We start from the raw sequence: 25,209 nt of genomic DNA, 5'->3' as shown, positions 1-25,209 counted from the left end.
AACTTCAACAGCTGATCGATGGGGGAAAACAGCCTCTGATTAATTTTCTGTTCATCAACTGAAATCGTTTCAGCAATAAATGATTTCAGAAATGTCTAAATCTGAAACAACCTGCCAGCTTTAATTTATTTTCAGGACAACAGCTTGTTTCTCGGACTGGAAAGGTAATGAAATGTGAAACTGAGTGTTATGAGAAACTGACTGGAGTTACTCCACCAACTACAGCAAAAACACTTCATCTCTTCACAGTTTAACTCAAAAAACTATCACACAGTCAGGTTCACTACGAATGACTGCCGGCTGCCACTAATGGTTATTTTAATCATTGATAAACCTGACCGTTATTTCATTGATTAAGCAATGAATCATTTAGTCAATGAAATGTCAGAAAATAAAGATAAATGTCCATCAGACTTTCTAAAGCTTCAGGTGACGTCATTAAATTAAACCCAAAAATTCAACCTGCTGATAAAAAACAGAAATTTGACACTGAGCTTTAAAAATGATTGAAACCATTAATCGATTACCAGAATCGTACCTTTCTGTTTATGGACTCGCCTCTTATTTAAAGGATTTCACAGACGTCTACATCTGAAACACCTGCAGGAGGTTTCTTCCTTTAATCGTTGACAAAAGCAGTTTATTTATGGGATTTGGATTTAATGATCAAAGCAAAAAACACAACTAACTGCGTGTACTTCACAAACTGTGCAGTGTCATACTTCACCAAAAAACACAGTATCTGCAGAGTTTACCACACCATGAAACGCTCCACCATGTAGAAGTCTATGGGAGGTTCCAGCACTTCACCACACGTCCAGAGCTGTTATATCATTAGAGGCTGTTATGAAAACATGAGGGCTGCTGCTCTGCGCGGCCACAAACCGTCACACTCACGCGTCTTCACGCACCTGTGCGCGCTCAGCGTTAGCTCCTCACCTGTCAGCATTCAGCCCATCCTTCACTGCTCTGTCACACTTGACCCCCCTGAAGGGTCACATGCTGGCACACCAGCGAGCACCGGGGCTGCTGCCGCCCGCGGCCCGGTGGAGGTGGTCGTTACACACACACACACACACACACACACACACACACACACACACACACACACACACAAGGGCAGACCCTCTGCTGACCAGCAGCAACCGTTATTCCTCGCCCGGTTTAACCGTTGGTTAGCCTGTTAGCAGCCCTGCTAACTTCGCTCCGCTGCTCGGTAACCGGTGACCGGTGATCGGTGATCGTTCTAACGTGAAATCACCGTAACGTCACTGTAACCTCACCCGTTGCGTCAGATTAACACGAGACAGCGCACACACACACGCGCACACACACACGCACATTCACAAGGTATCAGTTACCAACTTTCACTAATTTCAAGACAGTCGCCGTCTGCGCGAGCTGAGCTCCACCGGCGGCGCCAAAGCACGCTGCTCAGAGATAGCACCGGAGATAATTAGGCTACACGCTCTCTCTCTCTCTCTCTCTCTCTCTCTCTCTCTCTCTCTCACACACACACACACACACACACACACACACACAGGTATGTACTAAAGCGCGCGCGCACACACACACACACACAGAGGGACACACTCGCCGGTCGGTATGAACCTGTGCGGATCGGTCTGGTCTGGTCTTACCTCCCTCCTGGTCCGGTTGGAGACAGGCCGGGATGTTTTTCTTCCAGCCGGGCATGATGCACCTCAGGGCGGATAGGGAGTCCAGGGCGGCCCGCTAGCAGACACACACCACCAGCAGCGGGAGGAGCAGCAGCAGCGGCGACAGCAACATGGCTAGTTAGCTTTAGCTTAAGCTCCTACACTACATCGGGATCCACCTCCCCCTGCACTCTGAGCCTGCCTCACTCTCCCACTCTCTCTCTTTTTCAACCTCTCACAGGCACGCGAATTTCTCCCTCTCTCTCTCTCCCTTTCTTCTCTTTGTCTATGTCTCTCTACCCCCTCCCCCTCCTGTAACTCTACCCCTCGAGCCTCGCTGTGGTCTCTGGAGGAGTGTGAGCGCGAGGTAGGTAGTGGGCAGAGAGAGAGAGAGAGGGAGAGAGAGAGAGGGAGAGGGAGAGGGTGACGTGATGACCGTGAAGGATCCCGCGAGGCGAACGGGGTATCGGTACCGTTTGAGCCCGAACCCGCGCGCTTCAAGAATCAGCCCGATCCGCGCGCTTCGCTTCCCTCAGATAGTCCTTAAATTGCCTGAAGTGTTTTCTCATAAGACTTAATTTTCGCAGCCATTTAAGTAATTTGCCCGACAAGCACGCGCCGGCCGTGCGCACGCGCCTCCCGCCTTCATTCATTCATATCAGAGTCTGATGAGGAGACGCAGCAGGAGAGAAATCTGCCGGGATCAATAAACTCCCCCAGCTTCAAGCAGCCGATACAAGACAGAGAAACACGGATGATTCACTTCAAAGCGATCAAACCACGACAGAGAAGCCTACACGAACCACAGCAGCTCGAAATAAATACATAAATAAATACATAATCAGAGTTTATCTCTTATCCAGCCGCGGCCGGCTGCTTCTCATGTGTCACCATTAAATTCTAAAAAGTACCTGAATTTCCTAAATAAATAAATAAACAAATAAAGCTATGGGCTGCCCATCAATCTTTAAAACACAAGGTCATACAACAGATCTGGAGATGTTTCCAGAATCCTCAAAGACTTCAGTCTGCATGAACCAAATATTAACATGGACAGATTTTAAAGCCACTTCCCCAGTCGGAGCAAACGTGAGATACGTCCATATACTCTGATCCCACAGTTAAAGTATCTGTTAACAGCTCAGTGTTCATTTCCTTCATCCTTGGTGTGGGTGGCTGTGGCTCAGAGAAGGTGTGAATCAGGTCAAATTCAACGGTTTGTGGTTGAAAGCTTCAGGTAAAGATCAGCTGAGCGGTCCTCCAGTTAAACTTTGACTTCTGGGAAATGCTTTTATTTGCTTTCATGCAGACTTAGAAGAGAAGATCAGTCCCACTTTAACACAACCCTGACTCACAAAAAGATGGACGCTGCGTGAAAGATGCAGTCATGTGTTCACGAAGCCGTGAACCTCTGAGCCTTTTGAGGATGCCCCTTCATACACTCAAGAATACAACATAAGCTGAAATCAAGTTAATGGTTGATGGTTTTAGCCTCCGATGAGCTGAAAAAGCACATTTGAGGAAGTTCCCAGTCTCTTTCCCCAGAGCAGCTCGTCCCTGTGATGGTCCACAGAGCTGAATGTGGACATCTCCGTCCTCCTGTGGACCACACTGTGCCGTCATGATGAAACACTCATTTAAAACCTGAAATGCTGTTTGTATATTAAACTTATTGTATTAGTCACAGTTACAGCTTTAGAAAGCAGAGGTGGAAAGTAACTGAGTACATTTACTCAGGTAGTCTACTGAAGTACAAAATGTGTTTTCCTAGTTTTCCTTTTTTCTATACTTCTACTCCACAACATTTCAGAGGGAGATACTGCACTTTTTACTCCTCATCATTTCTTTAGTTTGGTTAATTGCAAATTCAGATTTATTATCCAAAATATAATCAACAAATACATTATTAGATATTATTAAGATAATACAGTAAATAAAGGAGTTCAAATTAGCTCCATCCGACCAGCTCAATGTTACTCTGAGATGGGCAATTCTGCATGAGGAGTACTTTTACTTTGGTACTTGAAGTATATTTTGATGGTAATACATAAACTGTAATTTTGAATGCAGGACTTTTAGTGGTAACTTGAGTATTTCTACAGTGAGATGTTGCTGTTTTACTTTTAATGTACTTCTCTGACTTCTGTTAGAAAGCTGACAATAAAAGATTTTTTATTAAACTATTCATAAAGACAGAAATATACAAATACAGACACAAATGATGATTTGACAGCTATTCTTATACTAACAAACATGTTTTCAGCTCCAGCAGCGGTGAAGATAAATAATACACGTGATACTCATAGAGACCCTTTCAGATTCTGTCAATTAACAGTCTGCTGTGCTGCAGTAATGAGCCTGCAGACACAGTAACCTGGAAACCACACACACGCAGGTATTTGAAGTGTAGTTCCTGTCCCGACTCGCCTCTGAGGAATTCACCACCCGTCTCCGCCCGGCTGGGGATTAAAGGGGAATTCTGCCAAATTTCAGCCTTTAATTGTTCAAGTCAGAGTGGAGAACAAAGCAGGGAGCTGATGCCACGCTGACATCACAGAATAAGTGTACGGTGCACTGTTAGGACTGACTGACAGGTAGCAGGAACATTTGTTCTCTGTGGCGCCCTCTGCTGCGACCTTTGACCTTTGTTTGCTGCTAGTTCCGATCCAGGACGAAGCAGCTGCTCATGGAGCACGTGGAGTTTGTGGGGTTACATGTAAAAACTATGACGTTCATGAGTAGCACATCCACTTTGTAGTATCTGTAGCTGTGTGGAAACTGGTCCTGGATCAGAACTTAAGCTAACGTTAGCAGCTCTGCACCGTGTTTAGAAAAGTTTACGCAGCTAACGTGACCCGAGATAACGCTGTGGCGTGGAAACATTACGTACTGTTTGGAAATGTGAACACGTATCGCTAACCAGCCAATCAGGGTCAGAATTAAGCTAAGAGACGTTAGCTAACGACAGAGGGCTAGCAACAATTTAGCTTAGCTTAGCAAACTGTCAATTAAGGCATAGAAATCAGGCACAACATGAGGAGGCTATAGTTTGCCAAGTACAGATTTCTCATTTTTCTGTTCATCTTTTTGGGTGTAAAGTTTATGTTAAAGGGGTTTAAAGACTTTAAATTTACTGGACAAATAAACTGGTTTACATTTTACAGTGGACTGGGTCTGATGGTTTGACAGATGGAAAAAACAAACAAACAAACAAAACTGAATGACAAACGAATGGAACGACAAACTGGATCCAAACCAGTGGATCTTAAACACCAGATTAATTGTCTGACAACAACTGTGATTGTCTGACAGCCTTCAATGTGACAAGCAGCCATCTTTCAACCCCGTGGAGATGTGGAGAGAGGGTGGAGGAAGAGAGGCAGTGAAGTGGAAGAATGAGTCTCTGCAGGCTACAAGACAAAAAGCAGAGACTGACCTCAATATGGAGAGAGACCGAGAGACAGACAGAGACAGAGAGAGAGACGTGATGATTCCACCATTCAGACCAAAATCCACCGCAGTTCATCACTATACAACAACGCTAAGAGGCCGATGTGGGGAAGCTGGAATATCAGGATGTTACCCTGGTTTAGCATGTCAGCATGCTAACATTTGCTAATTAGCATTAAACACAGTACAGCTGAGGCTGATGGGAATGTGTTTGGTTTTCAGGCACAACCCTGAATCCAGGACAGTCCGGACTGTGTGTAAAATAAAAAGCCTGAATCAGTCATTTCCAGACAAACTGTGTTCACTGACAGCAGCTTCATGTGTTCATGTGTTCATCTCCTTCATGTGTTCACAGAGTGCTGAACCTCGCTCCATCCTCTGTGATCGACTGAGCCTTTCCAGGACGCCCCTTTCATACCCAATCATGATCCTCTCACCTGTTACCAATGAGCCTGTTTACCTGTGGAATGTTCCAAACAGGTGTTTTTTACCAGATGGAAAATTCATCAAAGGACCACCACAAGTCATCCTGAGTGGAACATGAACGTCTGAACGAAGTTTCACAGCCATCCATCCAGGAGGTGTTGAGACATCTCAGCCTGGACCAAAGTGGAGGACTGATCAACAGTCCAGCGTCGCCTCGATCTGCTGCTGTGACTGTAAACCACATACCAGAGCAGTCTTTATTAAACGAGCGTCCTCGAATACCTCCGTGAAGAATATCAAACCTTGAGCAGTGTTTTACATCACAGGTGAAGCAGAGAAGCATCAGCCAGCGGAGCCACAAAGAGGTTCAGAAAAGCCTCAGATCTGTTGGACATGAACACGTTAGGACCCGTTCGTCCACTTGGACTCTTTGTGAACTCTCATCGATACTTTCAGAGCGACTGCAGCCTCGTCTGAGCGCAGCCCTCTCAGGCTGTTTGTGTTGATGTGATCAAGCTCTCCATGTTAACATCAGGTGGGATCAGATGTGACCTTTGTCTGTAACACTTCATACACAAACAGCCTCCACTCTTCTGCTTCCAGACTCTCCTTCAGGAGCGTCAGAGAGGTCAGCTCTCAGTGGGCGCTCCAGGTCCTCCCTCAGGTGAGCGGTGTGTTTGAGGTCTGTGCGGCCCAGTCGAGTTCCTCCACAGCGAGCAGGGAGGACGGATTTGTCTCGTCTCAGAGTGTCTGGGAGCTGTTTCACTCCTCGCAGGCTTTAAATGAAGAGGCAGATTGTGCAGAGGCAGAGCTCCTTTTAGAAACTCTTCGCTCTCTGCTTGAAGTCGACCTTAAAGCTCTGATCATTTGCTCAGAGAAAAGCTGAACAAAGCTTTTTAGCAGCAGAAGTGCAGAATTGTGAGACATTTAAACACATTTAATAGCACTGGCAGGCTCTTTATGTACACTGAAAGAGTTGCTGCTTGCTGTAATTGTTTACTGGCTGTGAAAAATGTCCTTCCTGATGTGTTTTCAGCATCAGTGACGGAGATTAAATCCACAGTCCGGGTTGTGTTTGCAGCCTCATCTGTAAATTCTCTTTTGTTTAACGTTTGTGTTTAATGCCTTTCTTTGCTGGACCTGTTTTAGCTGCATCACACATGGTCTGATGTTATTTACTAATGCACTGATTGTATGAATGTATTGTCTTTTAATGTCGCAGCCAGGCTGGTTCCTGAGCTGCACTGACGCTCTCTCGGGATGTGTGTTGGTTGGTGTGTAGTGTCACACTGTCGTGGGCTGCTGTGAGCTGTCTGACTTGTGTGTCTTCTCGTTTCTCCCTCAGGAATTAATAAAGTTTTGTATTTCTGCACGGAGCTTCGCGCACTGAAGTATTGTCGTGTCGAAACAGGAACGAAACAAAGACCAACTGTTGACACAAAGTGGGAGGAACACGAACGTCTGAAACTTCACTGAATGATGGAGCTGTGAGCTTCTTCTTCACTGGAGCTAAAGAGACCAAAGCAGGAAAAACAGACCCAGACCAGGAGCGCGTGGACTGGGGTGTCCACACACGTTTGACCTTACACTGTATGCAGCAGCAGTGCTGGAAGAAGGACTGAGATCCTCAAGTAAAAGAAGTAATACTGAATGTAAAAATACTCCTTGATCATATATTACATTATATTATATCATTATTTAGTACAGTGGTGTCCAATCTGAGGGGTCAGGCCCCTCCAAAGGGCCACAAAGTGCAGGACAAAGGCGTCCAAATACTTTTGGCCATTTATTCCAGTTGTTTGGGCTGTTGGTACCAGCTTAGAGTATTTATACAATAACGTAGTATTTGTATTTCTTTCCAGATAAATAAATGCTCCATGATTTAATGTTTTTAAAGTACAGTCGTGCAAAACACCTGACTTTCATAAAGAAATCTACCATCATCATCTTCATCATCAGCAGAATAATCTTCCTCTTCATGATCGTCATCATCATCTTTTTCTTGATTGCATTATTTTCATCACCCTACCATTCACGGGTGTCATCACCATCATTGCCAGCTTAGACTCAAGTGGAATAGATCTTTATTCATCACACCTTCATCATATTTTTTTCTATCATCATCTTCATCGTCTTCACAATCATAATCACGATCATTTCCTGTGAGACATCTGAAGAAGACTGCGAGTGTAGTGATGCAGCTGGAGCCTCGTTTCATAGATTACTGTCAAATACTGTCAATGCATTAACGCACACGCGCGCACATGCACACACACACGCACGCACGCACACACACACACACACACAAACAGACGAATCACAGCATGCATATGTCAGTGGCTGCATTATGTGTCAACAGAGAGAGAGCGCCTGGGGGTTTGTAAACATCCCACTCAACTGATCTGTGACTCATTTCACACACACACACACGCACACGCACACACGCACACACACGCACACACACGCACACACACTGAATGCATTCAGCCAGAATGAATAAACAAAAACAGCATCCTGAATATCCTGAATCTCTCCTGAATGTATGAATTTACTGTGTGTTTTAATGTCCCTGTGTGTGTGTGTGTGTGTGTGTGTGTGCGTGCGTGTGTGTGTGTGTGTGTGTGTGTGTGTGTGTGTGTGTGTGGGTGATTCATTATTAAGCAGAGGATAATGTGCTGAATATAGCTCTAAGCACACACACACACCGATGAGGAGCTCCATACATTTGTGTTTGATTCTCTCTGACTTCAGCTCATCCAGCAAACAGGAAGTCGCTCTCACGGAGCGTTCTGAATGGAGACACCTGCTGCAGGTGATGCAGGTCGTGATTTATATCAGCAGGAGATTATAAAATAGACTCGGCTCTATTTCAGAAGCACTTTATCGGATGGAAAGTGCTTCGGAGAACGTTGAAGAGAAGGTCTGTCTGTGCACACAGCGAGAGGTCAGACAGTTTAGTTGTTTCCTGAAGTCATTAATAGGTCGAGATAATCAAAGAGAAACAGGAAGAGACTTCTGGCACTGTGGTGCAAAAAGTGACAAAGCTTTATGCAGAGTGAAGGACTTCATACACTCCAGCACGAAATGCAGCGGTGGAAAGTAACTAAGCACATTAACTCAAGTACTGGACTTAAGAACATACTGAGGATTAATATGAGCTACAATAGAAAACTTCCTGTTCAGAGTTTTGTTGGAAAAGCCTCATCAGGTTCTGGACTGATGTTACTATGAGACCTTTAGGAGGGAAAGGAAACTGTGAGACAGGACAAGCAGGACAAGTTTAAATGTGGATGTTGGATTTGGTACATTCCGCCTGAACGTCCATCATTTGCTTCATGTGGATTCATGAACTTTTTTCTTTCCTTTTCAAAATAAATTAAATATCGTGGAGGCACATCCCAGCATTAGCCTTCATTATCTTCTGCTACAGCTGTGTTCACAGACGGCGTAGATTGATCAGCCCTCCAACTCTAATTCCAATGATTACTTTGTTTGTGTGGAACCAATAAAACGAGTAGAAGTACAATAGAAATGAGTGTTTCCTGAATGAGCTGCCCTAAACGCAATTGGGTCCCCGGGCGCCGCTTGGATGGCAGCCCACCGCTCCTGGTCTGCCGTGGAGGAAGGACGACCAGGATGGGAGAAATGCGGAAGACAAATTTCACCTTCGTGTGCAGTGTCCAGTGCATGTTGTGTGATAATAAAGGGGAATGTCTCCCCCTGATTCTTCTTCTTCTTCTTCTTCTTCTTTGTGTTCCTCTGCAGGCGGATGGTGAAGGACACACAAACTGAGTGAATCCACTTTGTTTGAAAGAAAGACTTTAACTTCGGAAGATTTGATTGGACTGACTCAGACTGCCGAAGCTTCACCTGAGCAGCAGAATGTGTTTTTACTCAGATTGAGGACGGTTTTGTTTCCATTATTCATACTAAAACCACTCTGTAACCAGTAGGAGGAACAATAACAGCAACCAGTAACTCTGTCAGTGCGCATAAAGAGCCTGAGAGCGTTAATTTAAGATGGACTCGAACACATTTGAACCTTTTTGTTGAATCTAATCAGGTCACTGCAGCACCCTGAGTAAATCTGACACGTTTACCACTGAAACATTCATTTTGATTTGGGAATTTTGTTTGGTGCTGAAAACATCTCACCATCCTGCAGCTCCGCTCCCGAAAAGCTTTGTTTAGCTTTTCTCTGAGCAAATTCAAGCGCTGCCTGTGCACAACATGCCTTCACCGAACAGAGTTCACCGAGTTCACTCCCAGATACTCTGAAAACATGAAGCCTCCTCACCTTTTCCTGAGCCCAAGAGAATCAGTATGAAAAAATAGTCCTGTCAGTGTGTGTGAGTGTGTTCATGCTTTTGTTAGTGTTCACAATAAACTCAGTAAGAGAAGAGAGAAAACAAGTTCCACAAACATCAAGAATCATAAATATAAAACAATATCAACAGTATAACAATGTAAAACATATCTGTTTAAAAATGAAAAATGCTGTCAGAAGAGGACAGGATGTGCAAATGTTGAAGAAAATGTGCAATGTGAAACCCGTTGTTCCTGCGAAGTGTGCAAATGTTTCCTGACAAATATCTTTGATAAAATAAATATATATCAGGATACTGTGGCGATCGTGGCCATCAGAGAAAGGAAAAAAATAACTGCTCAAACTCTGACCTTCGACCCCGCAGCGTCCAGCCTGCTAACCCCGCCCCTCTGCAGAGAGAACGGGAGCTCCATTCAAACAAACCAAACTCCGCGCCCCGGGATGCGACAGTCGCTGTAGAAAGAGAGAAAGGCGGCAGCAGCAGCAGAAGAGCCAGAAACACAATTTACCTAAAAAAATCAGACCATCAGGACAATCAGACGGACAGCCAGAGACACAGACAGCCAGTCAATCAGCAGCCGGAACACACACACACACACTGAGCGCAGTCTGCTAGCAGGAGGCTAACAGCTAACAGCACCGACATGGCGAGCGCCTCGTACCACATCTCCAACCTGCTGGAGAAAATGACATCCAGCGACAAGGATTTCAGGTAAAATAAGACCTCGGCAAGGCAAACTATCTGCACGGCTTGTGTTATCAGCTCAAACTGCTTGTCTTCTGTGTTAAAAACAGCGGCTGGACAGCTAACGATGGCTGTATCAGGCCTCAGGCTGTCATGCTAACTGCTAGCCTGCCACCTGTCTGATCATCGTCATATCGATGGCTAGTTAGCTAACAGCATTCGCTCCTTAGCGTTTGATTTGACAGCGGTTAAAACAGGGCGATAGCGTTAATAGCTGGTTAGCAAGCTAACCTGCTGCACATCCAGCTAAACTGACGGCCGAGTTGCAGGAAAATACCGCCAGTTAGCGGTTAGCTTGCCTGCTAGCTGGCTAGCTCTTTGCCAACACTAACTTCTGTCATGCCGCAAGCTAGCGTGATGTCAGCCATCGTTTGTGTATGAATTGTTGCGCTGCATCTTGCACAGTGGATTTAAATGTGAAGTTAGCATATCGGCTAATTGGTTCTCAGTCGTGCAAGCAGTGGCGGTGCTAACAGTTGATGCAGTTTAGTAACGTTCGTGTTTCGTGTCGGCTAACTAGCATGATGTTTTGGGGGTGTGGTAGCATTGGTAGCTCAGGTAATACCAACATGTAAACAGACTGGAACTTAAACGCATGACAGAGGTGGATGTTGTCAATGCGAAAAGCATCGATTTTAAGTGATGTACTTATTTCTAGATCAATCAGTTTCACGTGTCATCAGTCAGTTCGAGGTGAGGAGTGTGTTTAAATGCTGTGAGGTGCACACTGGTCTTAATGATGGCTTGTTTCACAGGACATGACATCTTCTTTTGGTTCGACTCTCTCTGGACTCTTCTATTGAAACATATTGATCATATTGATCAGGTTTGTTTATTCTGTCAATATCAGGAAGTAACATATTCACTTTAAAGCTGAGGCAATAAGTTCATTAAACATTTTGTTGAGTGACTAATGGTGTCTGTATAATCTCACTTTTCCAGTAAAAATGCTAAAGTCTCAGTTTCCAGCTTCTTCCTTTTGCTCGACATTGATAATAAATTAAAGATATTTGGATTTTAAACTGCTGGAAAGACGCAACAATCAACATGAAAACATCATCTTGGGCTTTAGGAACGTGTGATGAGCATTTTCACTTATTATCAACATTTTATTAACCAAATACTTACCTGAGACACAGTCAGCGGATTATTTAAGTGTAAAGCTGTCCTGGTTTCCGAGCTGCTCCGTTACGTTTCATGTTCTTTTCTCGCAGCAGGCCGTTGACACTCGATGCTCTGAAAACGCATTTGTGTTTTCATGTGATGAAAGTTCTGATTTGCAGCTTAATTCTGGTTTATTTTGGTCTTATTTTTGCAGTTTTATTCATGTCTATCAGTCGTAACTGGAACTGAAAGGTTGATTTATGCATTAGTCGTTCATCAGGAAATGAATCTGATCTATTTTCATGATCAATTAGTCGTTGAAGTCATTTTTCAAGCAGAAATGCCAAACATGCCCCAGTTCCAGCTGCTCGTCTGTGAGGATTTACTGCTTCACTTTGTCTCACAGGATCAGAAATGGAACGTCTTCAGGTTTTAGATCGCTGGTTGGACAAAAAAGAGAACTTTGAAGACATCGTCTGAGCCACCAGGACAGTGTGAGGGACAGTAAAACGGACAAAATGATTCATGCTTTAATCAAGAAGATAATCTGCACGTGATCAGAAATAAACCCTACTCTGCAGATTAATAACTGAAGTCTGTGACGGCGCTAAAAAATCGAGGTCTGCGTAGTTAAAACTTTCTTCTCCCCTTCGATCAGGATATCTGCCAAAGCAGCACTGATCCCACATCAGTGTTTAACCTCACTGTGTCACACTCACTGTATTATGTGACTGAATTAGGTAACAGGTGTGTTTGATCGTTGTGTGTTAAGTCACGTTTATGGAAAGCTGGCGGTACAGCGTATCGATCTTTCTTTCGTTTTGATGCGTGGTTTTGAAGTGATGAACAGAAAGCAGAACAAACAGTGTGGCTTCAGTGTCTCAGTGGATGAGGCTGAATAGTGTGTCAGCGTGCAGCAGTGAGAGTGTCAGCCGCCCATATTAAGATGGTGTGGTTCATTGATTTCAGCAGAATCTGATGATGATGATGATACGATCTTCGAGCGTCTGTGTGTTGATAGAGCTGATCGGCGAAAAATGAATCGAATCCTCCATTAATGAAGCTTCAATGGCGGATTCTGTGGTTTCAGCTCCTCGGATGTGATTTACTGCTCTTCTCAGTCGTGTGATTGTTAAACTGAAGACTTTGAGGTTTTAGACGTTTGGCTGAACAGAACCACACATTTCTTGGTTGGACTTGAGACGATGAATGAGCAGATGAATCTGTAATGAAAACAGTTGTTAGTTGGTTATTTCATGTGGTATATTGATATTGGAGAATAACCTCATCCGTATGGTGACATCAGTATTTCAAGCATTTTCCGGCCTTGACCTCAGACTTAAAAGTAAAGATGGAAAAGACTAGAAACGAGTCTAAAGAGGAAAGGACAGTGAGATCAGACGGTTCAGTCCTGAAAAAGCCTCATGTTAAACAGATCACGTTCACAGCAAAACACCCTCCTTTGTAAGCTGCTCGAGGACGATAACAACCAAAGTTGGCAGCACAACTAATCAGTTTCATCACTTGTGACAGCAGCTCTCTCAGTACAAGAAATCCGTGAAATTGTGAGACTTGTCAGAATCCCATTGCTGCAGAAATTGCTGCTGACCCTGTTCAAGAGAAGCAGGAAGTAATTTCAGGCGTGATCTGTGTCTTTAACAGCGTCCCAAGCTCTGCAGGACAGATCATTTCACTTTCTGTTTAGGCCGAGTGTCTCCAAATTTTCAGCTGTCAGACACACCTGAATTGCTTTTTTAATTTTGATAGATGCTCGCTCTGCAGGCCGTCGGAGGAAAACACACATTCTGGATCAGACACGCTCCCTGCAGATAGGAAGCGCTCGGATGTGGGGCAAAATATTCGACGGGTTCCCGCCCTGGTGTCCTGGAAACTGTGGGCCGCTGTTCCAGTCATAGAAAACACACAGAAAACGAGAGAAAAAGTCAAATATCCTGGCTGAATGAACTTCTGTGCCTTGTGTCAGAGCTGACAGCATCCACTGAGCGAATCCACCAAATCAGGTTCACGTTCAGGTGGTGCTTCATGGACCGAGGCCTTTAATTGGCTGCTTTTGGTTATGTCGTGTGTCACATGGCATCACATTGAGGATGGATGACATCATAATTTAATCCCAGAATAATCAGCGTTCGTTGATTAAAATTGATTTCTTCACCTGTTTTAAATGGCTGAGTAATGTTAGTTTGGTTAGCATGTTTGGCTCAGTCGCTAACGCTTGCTAGCTTGTTTTGCCTGCAGAGGCTCCAGGTGTGTGATTCAGGTGTGGCTCAGCGGTGGTTTTGAATGTGTGCTGCTTTTTGCTGAGAGGTGGATGATAATGAAACAGCAGCTAAATGAGTTCAGTTCTGTGTTTTTCAGCTAAATTTGAGGATCACATGACATGAAATGTTTAGCTTTGGTAACTCTCAGTGGGTGCGGTCAGCCTCGTCAAAGACTTATTATCACGAGTAAAGGGGCTGAGAGTCAGTGGCTAATAATAATAATAATAATAATAATAATAATAATAATAATAACCCAGTCAAACTCAACTCTGACTTTTCTAAAATACGATCATCTCATACCATAAGAAATAAGAATACAGTGACAGCACTTGGTGGAGATGGAAGTAAAAGTAGTGACATTAAAACGTCTAAAGTTCATGTTCGTCTGCTGTTTTAAATCAGAGCTCCACAGACAGAAACATGTCCGTCCGTCACACCAGCAGGATCCTCATGAAAACCGTCCTGGAAAAGTCTGGAGGTGATGTGTCCAGAGGAGCGGAGCCCTGTTTGATCAGAGTCTTCCTGTGAGGAAGCTTAATGTCCTCGCCGTCCTCTGGAAAGTGATTGCGAGCAGCTTGTGTACGTTAGTTTTTCCGTCCTGTGGACGAATGGACGGCGTCAGTCTGCAGCACCAGATGGAAGAAAGTATGACGTCATTTTCTGTTTGTCCCCATTTTCCATCCTCCCTATTTATGAAAGAGGTCAGTTTCTGAAAGAGCTAATAACGTCGCTGTGGCTCATCGGAACTAATCCTTTAGTCCTGAGCTCAGACTTTAGGCTGAGTCTAAGCAGCTCCACCTGTCAGACGCGTTAGATGGTGAACGCTGGGCTGAGCGGACGCTGTGTGGTTTCATTCAGTCACACTGAAGGCTTTAATCAGCTGTTCCTGCCTCACCAAAACAGACTGGACCCTGATTGGTCATCGGTCAAAGGCGGTGGCGCTGTTTGGATTCTACTATGAGCAGAAAGCACGAGGAGAGAAGAAGAATATGGACTGGCAGATGGCCGGGAGACGTCCACAGCTGCGCTCTGTTTGAGTCTGAAGATTTCTGCTTTTCTTTCCGAGTTTGGACGTCGTTGAATTTCAGCGTCGTGTGTTTCTTCTGTCAGAGAGGATGAAGCCCAAAGCCGTCCCTCGTTTGACCATCAATCACTTCGTCTGTCACACTTTGATCAAATCTACACTGTCTGGTTTTTAGATAAACGAGCGACCGTGGAGGACGTCTCTGAGTCCAGGGCAGCTTTTCAGGTTTCTGATGAACTCTATCATAAACTTCATTATTTCTCGTTCTCTCTGCAGGTTTATGGCCACGAACGACCTGATGACGGAGCTACAGAAAGATTCCATCAAGCTGGACGACGACAGCGAGAGGAAGGTCGGTTTATGCCAGCTGAAGCTGGTTTGTATGGGCGAGTGTACTGGTTTTTAAAAACCAGTCAGTTCGACTTCAGCAGGTTTCATTTTGAACACATCCCTGTGTTGATGTGCTGATGTGTTGATGTGTTGATGTGTTGATTGACAGGTGGTGAGGATGATTCTCAAACTGCTGGAGGACAAGAACGGAGAAGTTCAGAATCTGGCTGTCAAATGGTAAAAGCCTGTTTTTTGGTTTGCGTTTGTCGTCCTTTGTGTTTCCATCTTTAACCCGTGGGTGCGTTTGTTTTCGTCAGCCTGGGGCCCCTGGTCAGTAAGGTGAAGGAGTACCAGGTGGAGACGATCGTGGACACTCTGTGCACCAACATGCTGTCGGACAAAGAACAACTCAGAGACATTTCCTCCATCGGGCTCAAAACTGTGATTGGAGAGTTACCGCCCGCCTCCAGCGGTAAAAATACAACAAATACTGCTTTTAGAGTATTACCACGTTGTACCACACGTACATTAAGTTGTGTCATGTTGAACGTGTGGCCCGTTCTCTGGTAGATTCAATATTACATCCTCTCCTGAGATTACTTTGTCCACCGCGTCTCTGTGTCCTTTCGCGGATGCCGTCTCTGCGTTTGTTTGCTGCTCAGAGGTGAAAGACGGACGTCAGGACTTTAAACGCTGCCTGTCTCTGTCCCTCAGGCTCTGCTTTAGCTGCCAGCGTCTGTAAGAAGATAACGGGTCGTCTGACGAGCGCCATCGCCAAACAGGAAGACGTGTCTGTCCAGCTGGAGGCACTCGACATCATGGCTGACATGCTCTGCAGGTGCGCTGCCTGTCCACCTGCCTGCCTGTCCGCCTGTCTGTCTGTCTCTCTGTCTGTCTGTCTGTCTGTCTGTCTGTCTGTCTGTCTGTCTGTCTGTTACACGAACAGAACCAGACTTCATGTGTTTGGTTCAGTGCTGAACAGGATTGTTCCAGAATCAAATGTTCAAACAGTAAACGGCCTCGTCACCGTCTGTGAGTCCAGACTGTTCTGGAGTCAGTGTTTGTAGAAAGGTGCTGTTTGTAGTTAATCAGTGTGACAGTGCAGAAGAAGGCAGCTGCTGCGTTCATGGTCCTGTCTGAAAAAACAGAATTCACAGCAACGATGCCGGTGTGGTTCCATCACAGTATGACATGAATCTGTCTCTGCTGATCACTGTGTCTGTCCCTCTGTCTCTCTCTCTCTCTCTGTCTGTCTGTCCCTCTGTCTGTCTCTCTCTCTCTGTCTGTCTGTCCCTCTGTCTGTCTCTCTCTCTCTGTCTGTCTGTCTCTCTCTCTGTGTCTCTCTGTCTGTCTGTCCATCTGTCTGTCCGTCCGTCTCTCTGCAGACAGGGAGGTCTGCTGGTGAACTTCCATCCCTCCATCCTCAGCTGTCTCCTCCCTCAGCTCACCTCCCCCAGACTGGCTGTCAGAAAGGTACGACTCACCTTCACGCTGCTTCAAATGTCCTTCAGGAGTCAGTACATGTTCACGATGTCTTTCTGTCCCTCTGACAGCTGTTTTATTGTTCTCGTGACCTTTTCAGAGGACCATCATGGCTCTGGGACACTTGGTCATGTCCTGCGGGAACCTGGTCTTCATCGACCTGATCGAGCACCTTCTGACTGAGCTGGGGAGGAACGACAACATGTCCACCACCAGAACCTACATCCAGTGCACGGCGGCCATCAGCAGACAGGCCGGACACCGGATCGGTGAGACGAGACGAGTTTTTTACTGAGCATCACCTTCGTCACCTTCGTCACCTCTAACCCTCTGCCTGTCTGTCTCTCTGTAGGCGAGTATCTGGAGAAGATCATTCCTCTGGTGGTGAAGTTTTGTAACGTTGACGATGACGAGCTCAGAGAGTACTGCATCCAGGCCTTTGAGTCCTTCGTCAGGAGGTAAAACACGCAGTAATACTACCAAAGTACTGCGACGGCCGTGACGCTCTCGTTTGACCTTGGTGTTGTTGTTCCAGGTGTCCTAAAGAAGTTTACCCTCACGTTCCCACGGTCATCTCTATCTGCCTTCGCTACCTGACCTACGACCCCAACTACAACTTTGACGATGAAGACGAGGACGATAACGCCATGGACGCCGAGCAGAACGATGAAGACTACCAAGGTGAGGAATTATTTAGAGTAAATCATCAGGTCGTAGTTGTCCGCCCGCAGGGTGGATGATAACAGCCGCTCTGTCTCCGTGTCCAGGCAGCGACGACGAGTACAGCGACGACGACGACATGAGCTGGAAGGTTCGCCGGGCGGCCGCCAAATGTTTGGACGCCGTCGTTTCGACTCGCCACGAGATGCTGCCAGAGTTTTACCGCTCCGTCTCTCCTGCGCTCGTCTGTCGCTTCAAGGTGCCTCCTCACTGCTTCCTCCTCCTTCGCCTCCTCGCTCTGACGCTTTGTTTTCGTCTAGTCCGACTTGTTGACTCACTGACTTACTGATGGAACCTCCAGTCATTTCTTTGTATCGACCAGTCTGTTGTGATCCACACCTGTCGGTCTGACTGGACCCACCTGTGTGTCTGCAGGAGCGGGAGGAGAACGTGAAGGCGGATGTTTTCCACGCCTACTTGTCGCTGCTCAAACAGACCAGACCGGCTCAGAGCTGGTTGGCTGATCCGGACGCCATGGAGCAGGGCGAGACACCGCTAACCATGCTGCAGAGTCAGGTAACGTACCTGACAACCAGGTGTTTCCACTATAGGTCTACATGTCACTTTCTCTGTGGAAGTCTGAAGACATGACTCATATATAGATTTAGAAAACAAATATAAATCCAGGTTTCATCCCTCCAACGACCTTAAGAACAGAACTGCTGACCGTGAACCAGCAAACTGGCTGTTCATTAACGGCTCTGAACAAAACTGATGGCAATGAAGATGCTGTTTGCAGCCGTACTTCAGGTGGAGAAGTAGTATTTTCTGACCGCGTACTGTGATATACTTGTGTGTTCAGCTCCTCACTGGTTGCAGTTTTGTTTCTGTGCAGCAGATGTCGCTGTTGTCCCTTTGATTGGTTAAATTCTGTTGTTTCAGTCACAGGAAGCCCTCAGCATCCTGCACTGTCGACCACAGAAAACAGGAAGTAGTCGCGTTGGTCTCCTCTCTCTCTCTATCTCTCTCTCTCTCTCTCTCTCTCTCTCTCTCTCTCTCTCTCTCTCTCTCTCTCTCTCTCTCTCTCACGCTCACTCTCTGTTAATGTCTCTCGCCCTCTGCAGGTCCCCATGATAGTCAAAGCTCTTCACAAGCAGTTGAAGGAGAAAAGTGTGAAAACCCGTCAGTGCTGCTTCAACATGTTGACTGAGCTGGTGAACGTCCTCCCAGGAGCCCTGACTCAGCACATCCCAGTACTAATACCAGGTAATACTACACCACTGCTTCTAGTACTACTACTCCTCCTGCCTCCCTGATATGAGCAGCATTGCAGTATTTGTGTCAGTATTTGTGACATCAGAGTTGTTTTTCAGGTATCATCTTCTCTCTGAACGATAAGTCGAGCAGCTCCAACCTAAAAATCGACGCCCTGGCCTGCCTCCACGTCATCATGGTCACGCATCCCGCTCACGCCTTCCACGCTCACGTCCCCGCCCTCGTCCCGCCCGTGGTGGCGTGCGTGGGAGACCCCTTTTACAAGATCACCTCTGAGGCTCTGCTCGTGACCCAGCAGCTCGTCAAGGTGGGCGTCAAACCTGCCGCCTCCGGATCCGATGTCACCTGATGAGTTTACAGCTGATTCGACTCTTTGTCTCCTCCAGGTGATCCGGCCTCTGGACAACCAATCAGAGGGCTCCGACAGCTTTGACCCCTCCCCCTACATCAACGACCTGTTCACCTGCACAATTAGACGCCTGAAAGCCGCCGACATCGACCAGGAAGTCAAAGAACGAGCCATCTCCTGTATGGGACAGATCATCTGCAACCTCGGTAACCACCACCCGTCCATCGCAGTGATGTCCGCCGTGACGCAGCTTCCTGTTTGACTCACCGGTGTCTCGTCTTCTCTACCCGTTTGGTTGTGTAGGTGACCGGCTCCCTGCTGAACTTCCTGGAACGCTTTTGATCTTCTTAGAACGCCTCAAGAACGAGATCACCAGACTGACGACAGTGAAGGGTAAGCCCCGCCCCCCAGGCTCACGACTGGAGCCAGCGTTTGACAAGAGCAGAGAGTGAGAACTGCTGACTTCCTGTCTGTGTGTTTGTCTCTGTCAGCTCTGACGCTGATCGCCGGCTCGCCGCTGAAAATTGATCTGAGGCCAGTTCTCCCCGACGCCGTTCCCATCCTCGCCTCCTTCCTGCGCAAGAACCAGAGAGCCCTGAAGCTCTGCACGCTGGCTGCTCTCGACATCCTGCTCAGAAACTACAGGTAACCCACGCGCCTGTTGGCCCCGCCCACAGCCGCCCGCTCCTTCCTGTCAGAGCCACAGTTTGAATGTGTGTGTTCCAGCTCTGCGGTGACTCCCGTCATGGTGGACGCCGTCCTCGCCGAGCTGCCTCCCCTCATCTCAGAGAGCGACATGCACGTGTCTCAGATGGCGCTGAGCTTCCTGTCCACGCTGGCGGTGACTCACCCGTCCTCGCTGGGTCAGCTGAGCGGAGGGAACATCCTCCAGCAGCTCATCGCGCTGGTTCGATCCCCGCTGCTGCAGGGAGGAGCGCTCGCCGCCATGCTGGACTTCTACCAGGTGAAGCTCTCCTTAATTGGTTCATACAGACGTTCGACCTCAAAGAACCTGATGAACATGAAGTTTTCTGTTGTCTCCCACGTTAAACACTGTGATTGGTTCATGTCTGTGACCTCAGTGACGTTATGAATATTAGTGGTTCTGCCCTGTGATGTGAAAAGTCACTGTAACTGTCGTAACTCTGTGTGTGTGTTCAGGCCTTAGTGGCTACAGAGACCCCTGGTCTGGGTTACATGGACCTGCTGAGGATGCTGACTGGTCCAGTTTACTCCCAGAGCGCCGCTCTGCCTCACAAACAGGCCTACTGCTCCATCGCTAAATGTGTCGCCGCTCTGACCAGAGCCTGCCCCACCGAGGGCCCAGCTGTGGTCGGACAGTTCATCCAGGTAAACCGTCTGCCTGTCTGCCTGTCTGTCTGTCTGTCTGTCTGCCTGCCTGCCTGTCTGTCTGTCTGTCTGTCTGCCTGCCTGCCTGTCTGTCTGTCTGTCTGTCTGTCTGCCTGTCTGCCTGTCTGTCTGTCTGTCTGTCTGTCTGCCTGCCTGTCTGTCTGTCTGCCTGTCTGTCTGTCTGTCTGTCTGTCTGCCTGCCTGCCTGCCTGTCTGTCTGTCTGCCTGTCTGTCTGCCTGTCTGTCTGTCTGGCTCCAAAGTTAAAGTTTCTTCTTCGTCTGGCTCTCAGGACGTGAAGAACAGTCGCTCCACAGACTCCATCAGACTGCTCGCTCTGCTCTCATTGGGCGAGGTGGGACACCATGTGGACCTGAGCAGCCAACCAGAGCTCAAGACAGTCATCCTGGATGCTTTCTCCTCCTCCAGTGAAGAGGTAACACCCACCTGTCTGACCAGGAAGTGCCTTTCAGATTCAGACTTTCACATTAAGAGCTTTTGACATGTGACCGTCATATGAGGCTGTGCCTGTGAGCTAAATGCTAACACTGTCAGGTGTTCACTGAAGCTAGAATCACAACCAGAGTCTGATTCAGTGATGTGTTGGTAGATATTAACCCGTCTGTGCGTCTCTCAGGTGAAGTCGGCAGCCTCATATGCGCTGGGCAGCATCGCGGTGGGGAATCTTCCGGAGTATCTGCCCTTCGTCCTGCAGGAGATCTCCTCCTCCAAGAGGCAGTACCTCCTGCTGCACTCGCTCAAAGAGATCATCAGTAAGAGCAGCTCAGAGACTCTGAATAAATGTGCGTGTGCGTCGTCTTTGGTGTTAATCTGTGTGTCTGCGTCGAGGTTCGGCGTCGGTGTCCGGCCTGAAGCCCTACGTGGAGTCAGTCTGGGCTCTGCTGCTCAAACACTGCGAGTGTCAGGAGGAAGGGACCCGGAACGTGGTGGCCGAGTGTCTGGGCAAACTGACGCTGATCGACCCCGAAACCCTGCTGCCCCGCCTCAAAGGATACCTGCTGTCAGGTAATCAGTCATCTGATCAGTACCCGATAAACCCTGCTTCCAGAGGGAGCATTGAACAAGTCCCGCCCCTCTGCTCCTCCAAGCCAATCAGTCTGACTCTGTCTCCTCAAGTTGCACCTCATTGGTTTACAGATTAGAATGTAATGTGATTTTGGTTGATTTATTGATGATTATTGAACGTGTTTGTGCGTGTGTGTGTAGGTTCGTCGTACGCCAGGAGCTCCGTGGTCACAGCGGTAAAGTTCACCATCTCTGATCAGCCGCAGCCCATCGACCCGCTGCTGAAGAACTGCATAGGTAAAAAGGACTTTTAGCTAGCCATGTTAGCAGCGAGGTGATGAAGAAGACAATGATGAAGACAGTGAAGAGATGAACTGTTTAACGTTTGAAGCTTAAAGTATGATGAAGTAGTAACAGATGCAGTATTTCAAAGTACTGGCCTTTTACTACTCAGCACAGCGTGAGATGAAGGAGCTGGTGTCCTGCTCCGTCTCTGATTTGCTCGTTTTTGTCTCTCAGGTGACTTCCTGAAGACGCTGGAGGACCCGGACTTGAACGTGCGTCGTGTTGCCTTGGTAACGTTTAACTCCGCAGCCCATAATAAGCCCAGTCTGATCCGAGAGCTGCTGGACTCTGTTTTACCACAACTGTACAACGAGACCAAAGTCAGGAAGGAGCTGATCCGAGAGGTGAGAGAACCTGGAAGACCCCGAAATACCTGAACACAGACACAGGTAGTATGTAACATCTGTGTGTGCGTGTGTGTGCATGCGTGCGCGTGCGTGTGCGTGCAGGTGGAGATGGGTCCGTTCAAACACACGGTGGACGATGGGTTGGACCTGAGGAAAGCTGCGTTTGAGTGCATGTACACTCTGCTGGACAGCTGCCTGGACCGAATCGACATCTTCACCTTCCTGAACCACGTAGAGGACGGCCTGAAGGACCACTACGACATCAAGGTCCGACTGCACGCCAGAGCACGCGACCGCGTTGTTCTTCTCTCTGCTCAGATGGTCTGAACGATGGCGTTCAGGAGGCGCTTTAGTCTGACAAACGTCCCCGCTGACCGCTCGTCTCTGCTGTTTTCAGATGCTGACCTTCCTGATGCTGGCCCGCCTGTCGTCTCTGTGTCCCAGCGCGGTTCTGCAGAGACTGGACAGACTGGTGGAGCCGCTGAGAGCCACCTGCACCACCAAGGTACAGAACCTGCACACACACTCCACCAGGATCGCATGTCGCAGTCAGCACTTGAAGTATCAAGTTGCATCATGGGTAATTGTAGGATCCATGGTTGTTCTGCCTCCACGCCGGCGACAGTGGGAGGCGGAGTGACGTCTCAGGAACGCCGTGAGGGAGGTTCTTCAGATTCAGCAGAACCGCTCACTTAAACTTAAGGAGGAACTTGGTGGTGAAAGGTCAAAGGTCACTGCGACCTCACAAAGCGTGTGTAGCTGTTATTGTCCCGTGGATTGACCGAGCAGCAGACGTCCAGCGCCGCCGTGCTGACTGTTGACGTTTCCGTTGTTTGTCGGTTCAGGTCAGGACTGAAAATGTCCCCTGTGTCTCCGCAGGTGAAGGCCAACTCGGTGAAGCAGGAGTTTGAGAAGCAGGACGAGCTGAAGCGGTCAGCGATGCGAGCCGTCGTGGCGCTGCTGACGATCCCCGAGGCTGAGAAGTCGCCGCTGATGTCAGAGTTCCAGTCCCAGATCTCATCCAATCAGGAGCTGGCGGCCATCTTCGACTCCATCCAGAGGGACTCGAGCTCCGCCAACATGGAGTCCATGGACACCAGTTAAAGAGATGGACAAATAAATTCCCATGATGCAACACGGCACCACCCCGCTGCTGGAGCGCTAACCCTGCAGCATGTTTCCATGACAACAGGACGCAGACACACACACGCACACATACGCACACACACACACACACATACGCACACATACGCACACACACACACGTTTAGTGACACACCCTCTCCTAGCGATCGATCGTTCCATGATGCATTGCACTGAAATCAGCTGTTGGAAGAGAAAGGAAGCAGACGGATGTACGGCTCACACACAGGGACAAAAAGGACAAAACAAAGAACAAAAAAAACAAAAAAAATTCCAGAAAAATAAATTCCATATGAGGCTTGGAAGCTCCTCCCACTTCCTGTTTGTTTTTCCAGTGGGGTCGTCTGATTGGCTGATCTCCCTGTTCACCATCATTCTTCTTTTTGTTTCTTTTTTCTTTTTGTTATTCCAGAAAGTTCCACAGGTACTGTTCTGTAACCTGATTGGCCGCTGCTGAGTGACTGACAGTTGGCGTGTTAAAACTGACCAATGGGGAAAAAACAGCCTTTTCTGCCTGAGGCTGTGGTGACCAATGGGAGAAGGGCTCGCTCTGTTTTTTTGCTAATGATGTAGGCAACCAATAGGATGCCTGGGAGTGATGACGGATGGGCGGGGTTTTACTGTTTGTGGACCAATCAGCTTCTTTGTTTCGCCTGATTCAATAGACCCGCCCTCGCTCCTTCACTCCTCTGAAGGAGGGGACGAGGAGAGATTATTGGACCGGGTCCAACCTGACCAGACCTGACTGGACACCGCTGATGTCCTGTGTGGCTGTTGTCATGGTAACGCAGTGTGTGACACAATGTAACCATAATCTGATCAATTTGTTCCCGTCAGGCCGGTTTTCCCAAACTGGTCCCAGCCGGTTCAGTCTGATCAGGACCTGTTTCATCTACCGTGCTCTAGTCTGGTTCGATCTGGTAAAACCTGGTTCAGTCCGGTGTGATCTAGTTCAGTCCGGTCTAATCTGGTTAAATCTGGTCTAATCTGGTTCAGTCCGGTCTAATCTGGTTCAGTCTGGTCTGGTCAGGACAATCCACTGTTGTTTATCGCCCAAGAAAAATAAAAAGGTCCATTTCTGCCTGCCTTCATACTCTGATCTCTGTCTGATTTCTTCTGGTCTGGAGCGTCGGAGCTCCTCAGACGGTTGAAGAGCGTCTGAGTCTCAGTGCGTCTCCTCCTCTGAGCTCAGCGCACCGACATCCAACACACCTTTACATTCAGACTTCAGATCCTTCCAGAGGATTTCATCACCTCAGATGTGCATCGTGAGCGAACGGTCATCAGTCTGCTTAGAAAACAGCAAACAGGAGCTGCTAACAGCTAATTCAGCCACATTTAACTGTGCCAGCGTCTCAGAACGTAAACAAAGATTAGCTCAAGCTGTAGCCTGCTGCATAACTTGTGTATACCTGGTAAACTACAGTATTTTAGCATGCTAATGTTAGCCTTTAGCTTTCCTAATACACAGGCTCATGGAGCAGCTAGCATGACTTTAGACCTGAGGTGAAGAGTATTTCCACTCGTCTGAACTGAGATGTGGTCACAGCAGTGCTGGAAGAAGTATTTAGATCCTTGAGTAAAAGTAGCAAAATAGTATTTAATAGTGATACTCAAGTAATGTTCAAGTACCTCAAGTTTGTATTTAGCTACATTCCACCTCCAGATTATACTATACTTAAAGGTAATACAGGTTTAAAGATGTCTGTTTGCAGTAGTCGAAGTATAACTTGTAGCAGCAGAGGGAGCCAGAATGCAGTTCTGTGGAGTAGAGAGGTATCAGTACTGCAGTATGACATGTACTGACACTGTGCCCTGCGCTCAGGTTTCCAGGTTCTTCTTGTTTCCCTGAGAACGTCGGTTCAGGGTTCTTCAGCTTCCAGTGACGTTA

General features: G+C 47.4%; 2 protein-coding genes across 2 annotated transcripts in view; one reads left to right on the top strand and one right to left on the bottom strand.

Moving 5' to 3' along the window:
* The window catches only part of grip1 (glutamate receptor interacting protein 1), a 55,704-nt gene extending 53,839 nt beyond the window's left edge, over positions 1-1,865 (bottom strand). Inside the window, exon 1 of the mRNA XM_076721985.1 lies at positions 1,641-1,865. Within this exon, the coding sequence (XP_076578100.1) occupies positions 1,641-1,695 (55 nt within the window). The 5' untranslated portion in view covers positions 1,696-1,865. The remainder of the gene's footprint in view (positions 1-1,640) is intronic.
* An 8,387-nt stretch (positions 1,866-10,252) lies between these two features.
* cand1 (cullin-associated and neddylation-dissociated 1) lies at positions 10,253-24,409 on the top strand. Its single transcript, XM_076722081.1, has 26 exons — positions 10,253-10,573; positions 15,290-15,365; positions 15,513-15,580; positions 15,661-15,815; positions 16,058-16,181; positions 16,729-16,816; positions 16,926-17,094; positions 17,178-17,283; positions 17,361-17,506; positions 17,593-17,744; positions 17,921-18,061; positions 18,610-18,751; positions 18,859-19,067; positions 19,147-19,315; positions 19,413-19,502; positions 19,601-19,754; positions 19,836-20,073; positions 20,271-20,459; positions 20,750-20,893; positions 21,095-21,230; positions 21,307-21,483; positions 21,685-21,780; positions 22,003-22,172; positions 22,278-22,442; positions 22,573-22,680; positions 23,055-24,409. Exons 1-26 carry the CDS (start codon positions 10,506-10,508, stop codon positions 23,277-23,279), a joined length of 3,705 nt encoding a protein of 1,234 aa, XP_076578196.1. The 5' UTR covers positions 10,253-10,505; the 3' UTR covers positions 23,280-24,409.
* Positions 24,410-25,209: the final 800 nt, after the last annotated feature.

This window comes from Chaetodon auriga, chromosome 22 (assembly GCF_051107435.1).
Source record: "Chaetodon auriga isolate fChaAug3 chromosome 22, fChaAug3.hap1, whole genome shotgun sequence".
In the NCBI taxonomy this organism is placed as follows: Eukaryota; Metazoa; Chordata; class Actinopteri; order Chaetodontiformes; family Chaetodontidae; genus Chaetodon; species Chaetodon auriga.
This window is presented reverse-complemented; position numbering and strand designations above follow the sequence as displayed.

What these genes read in the sequence shown, in the direction of transcription:
- cand1 (XM_076722081.1), top strand. Translation starts at nt 10,506, where the DNA reads ATGGCGAGCGCCTCGTACCACATCTCCAACCTGCTGGAGAAAATGACA. An exon ending in CTCGCTCAAAGAGATCATCA is followed by an intron (nt 21,231 to 21,306) that starts GTAAGAGCAGCT and finishes GTCTGCGTCGAG; the next exon opens with GTTCGGCGTCGGTGTCCGGC. An exon ending in GCTGCTGAAGAACTGCATAG is followed by an intron (nt 21,781 to 22,002) that starts GTAAAAAGGACT and finishes TTTGTCTCTCAG; the next exon opens with GTGACTTCCTGAAGACGCTG.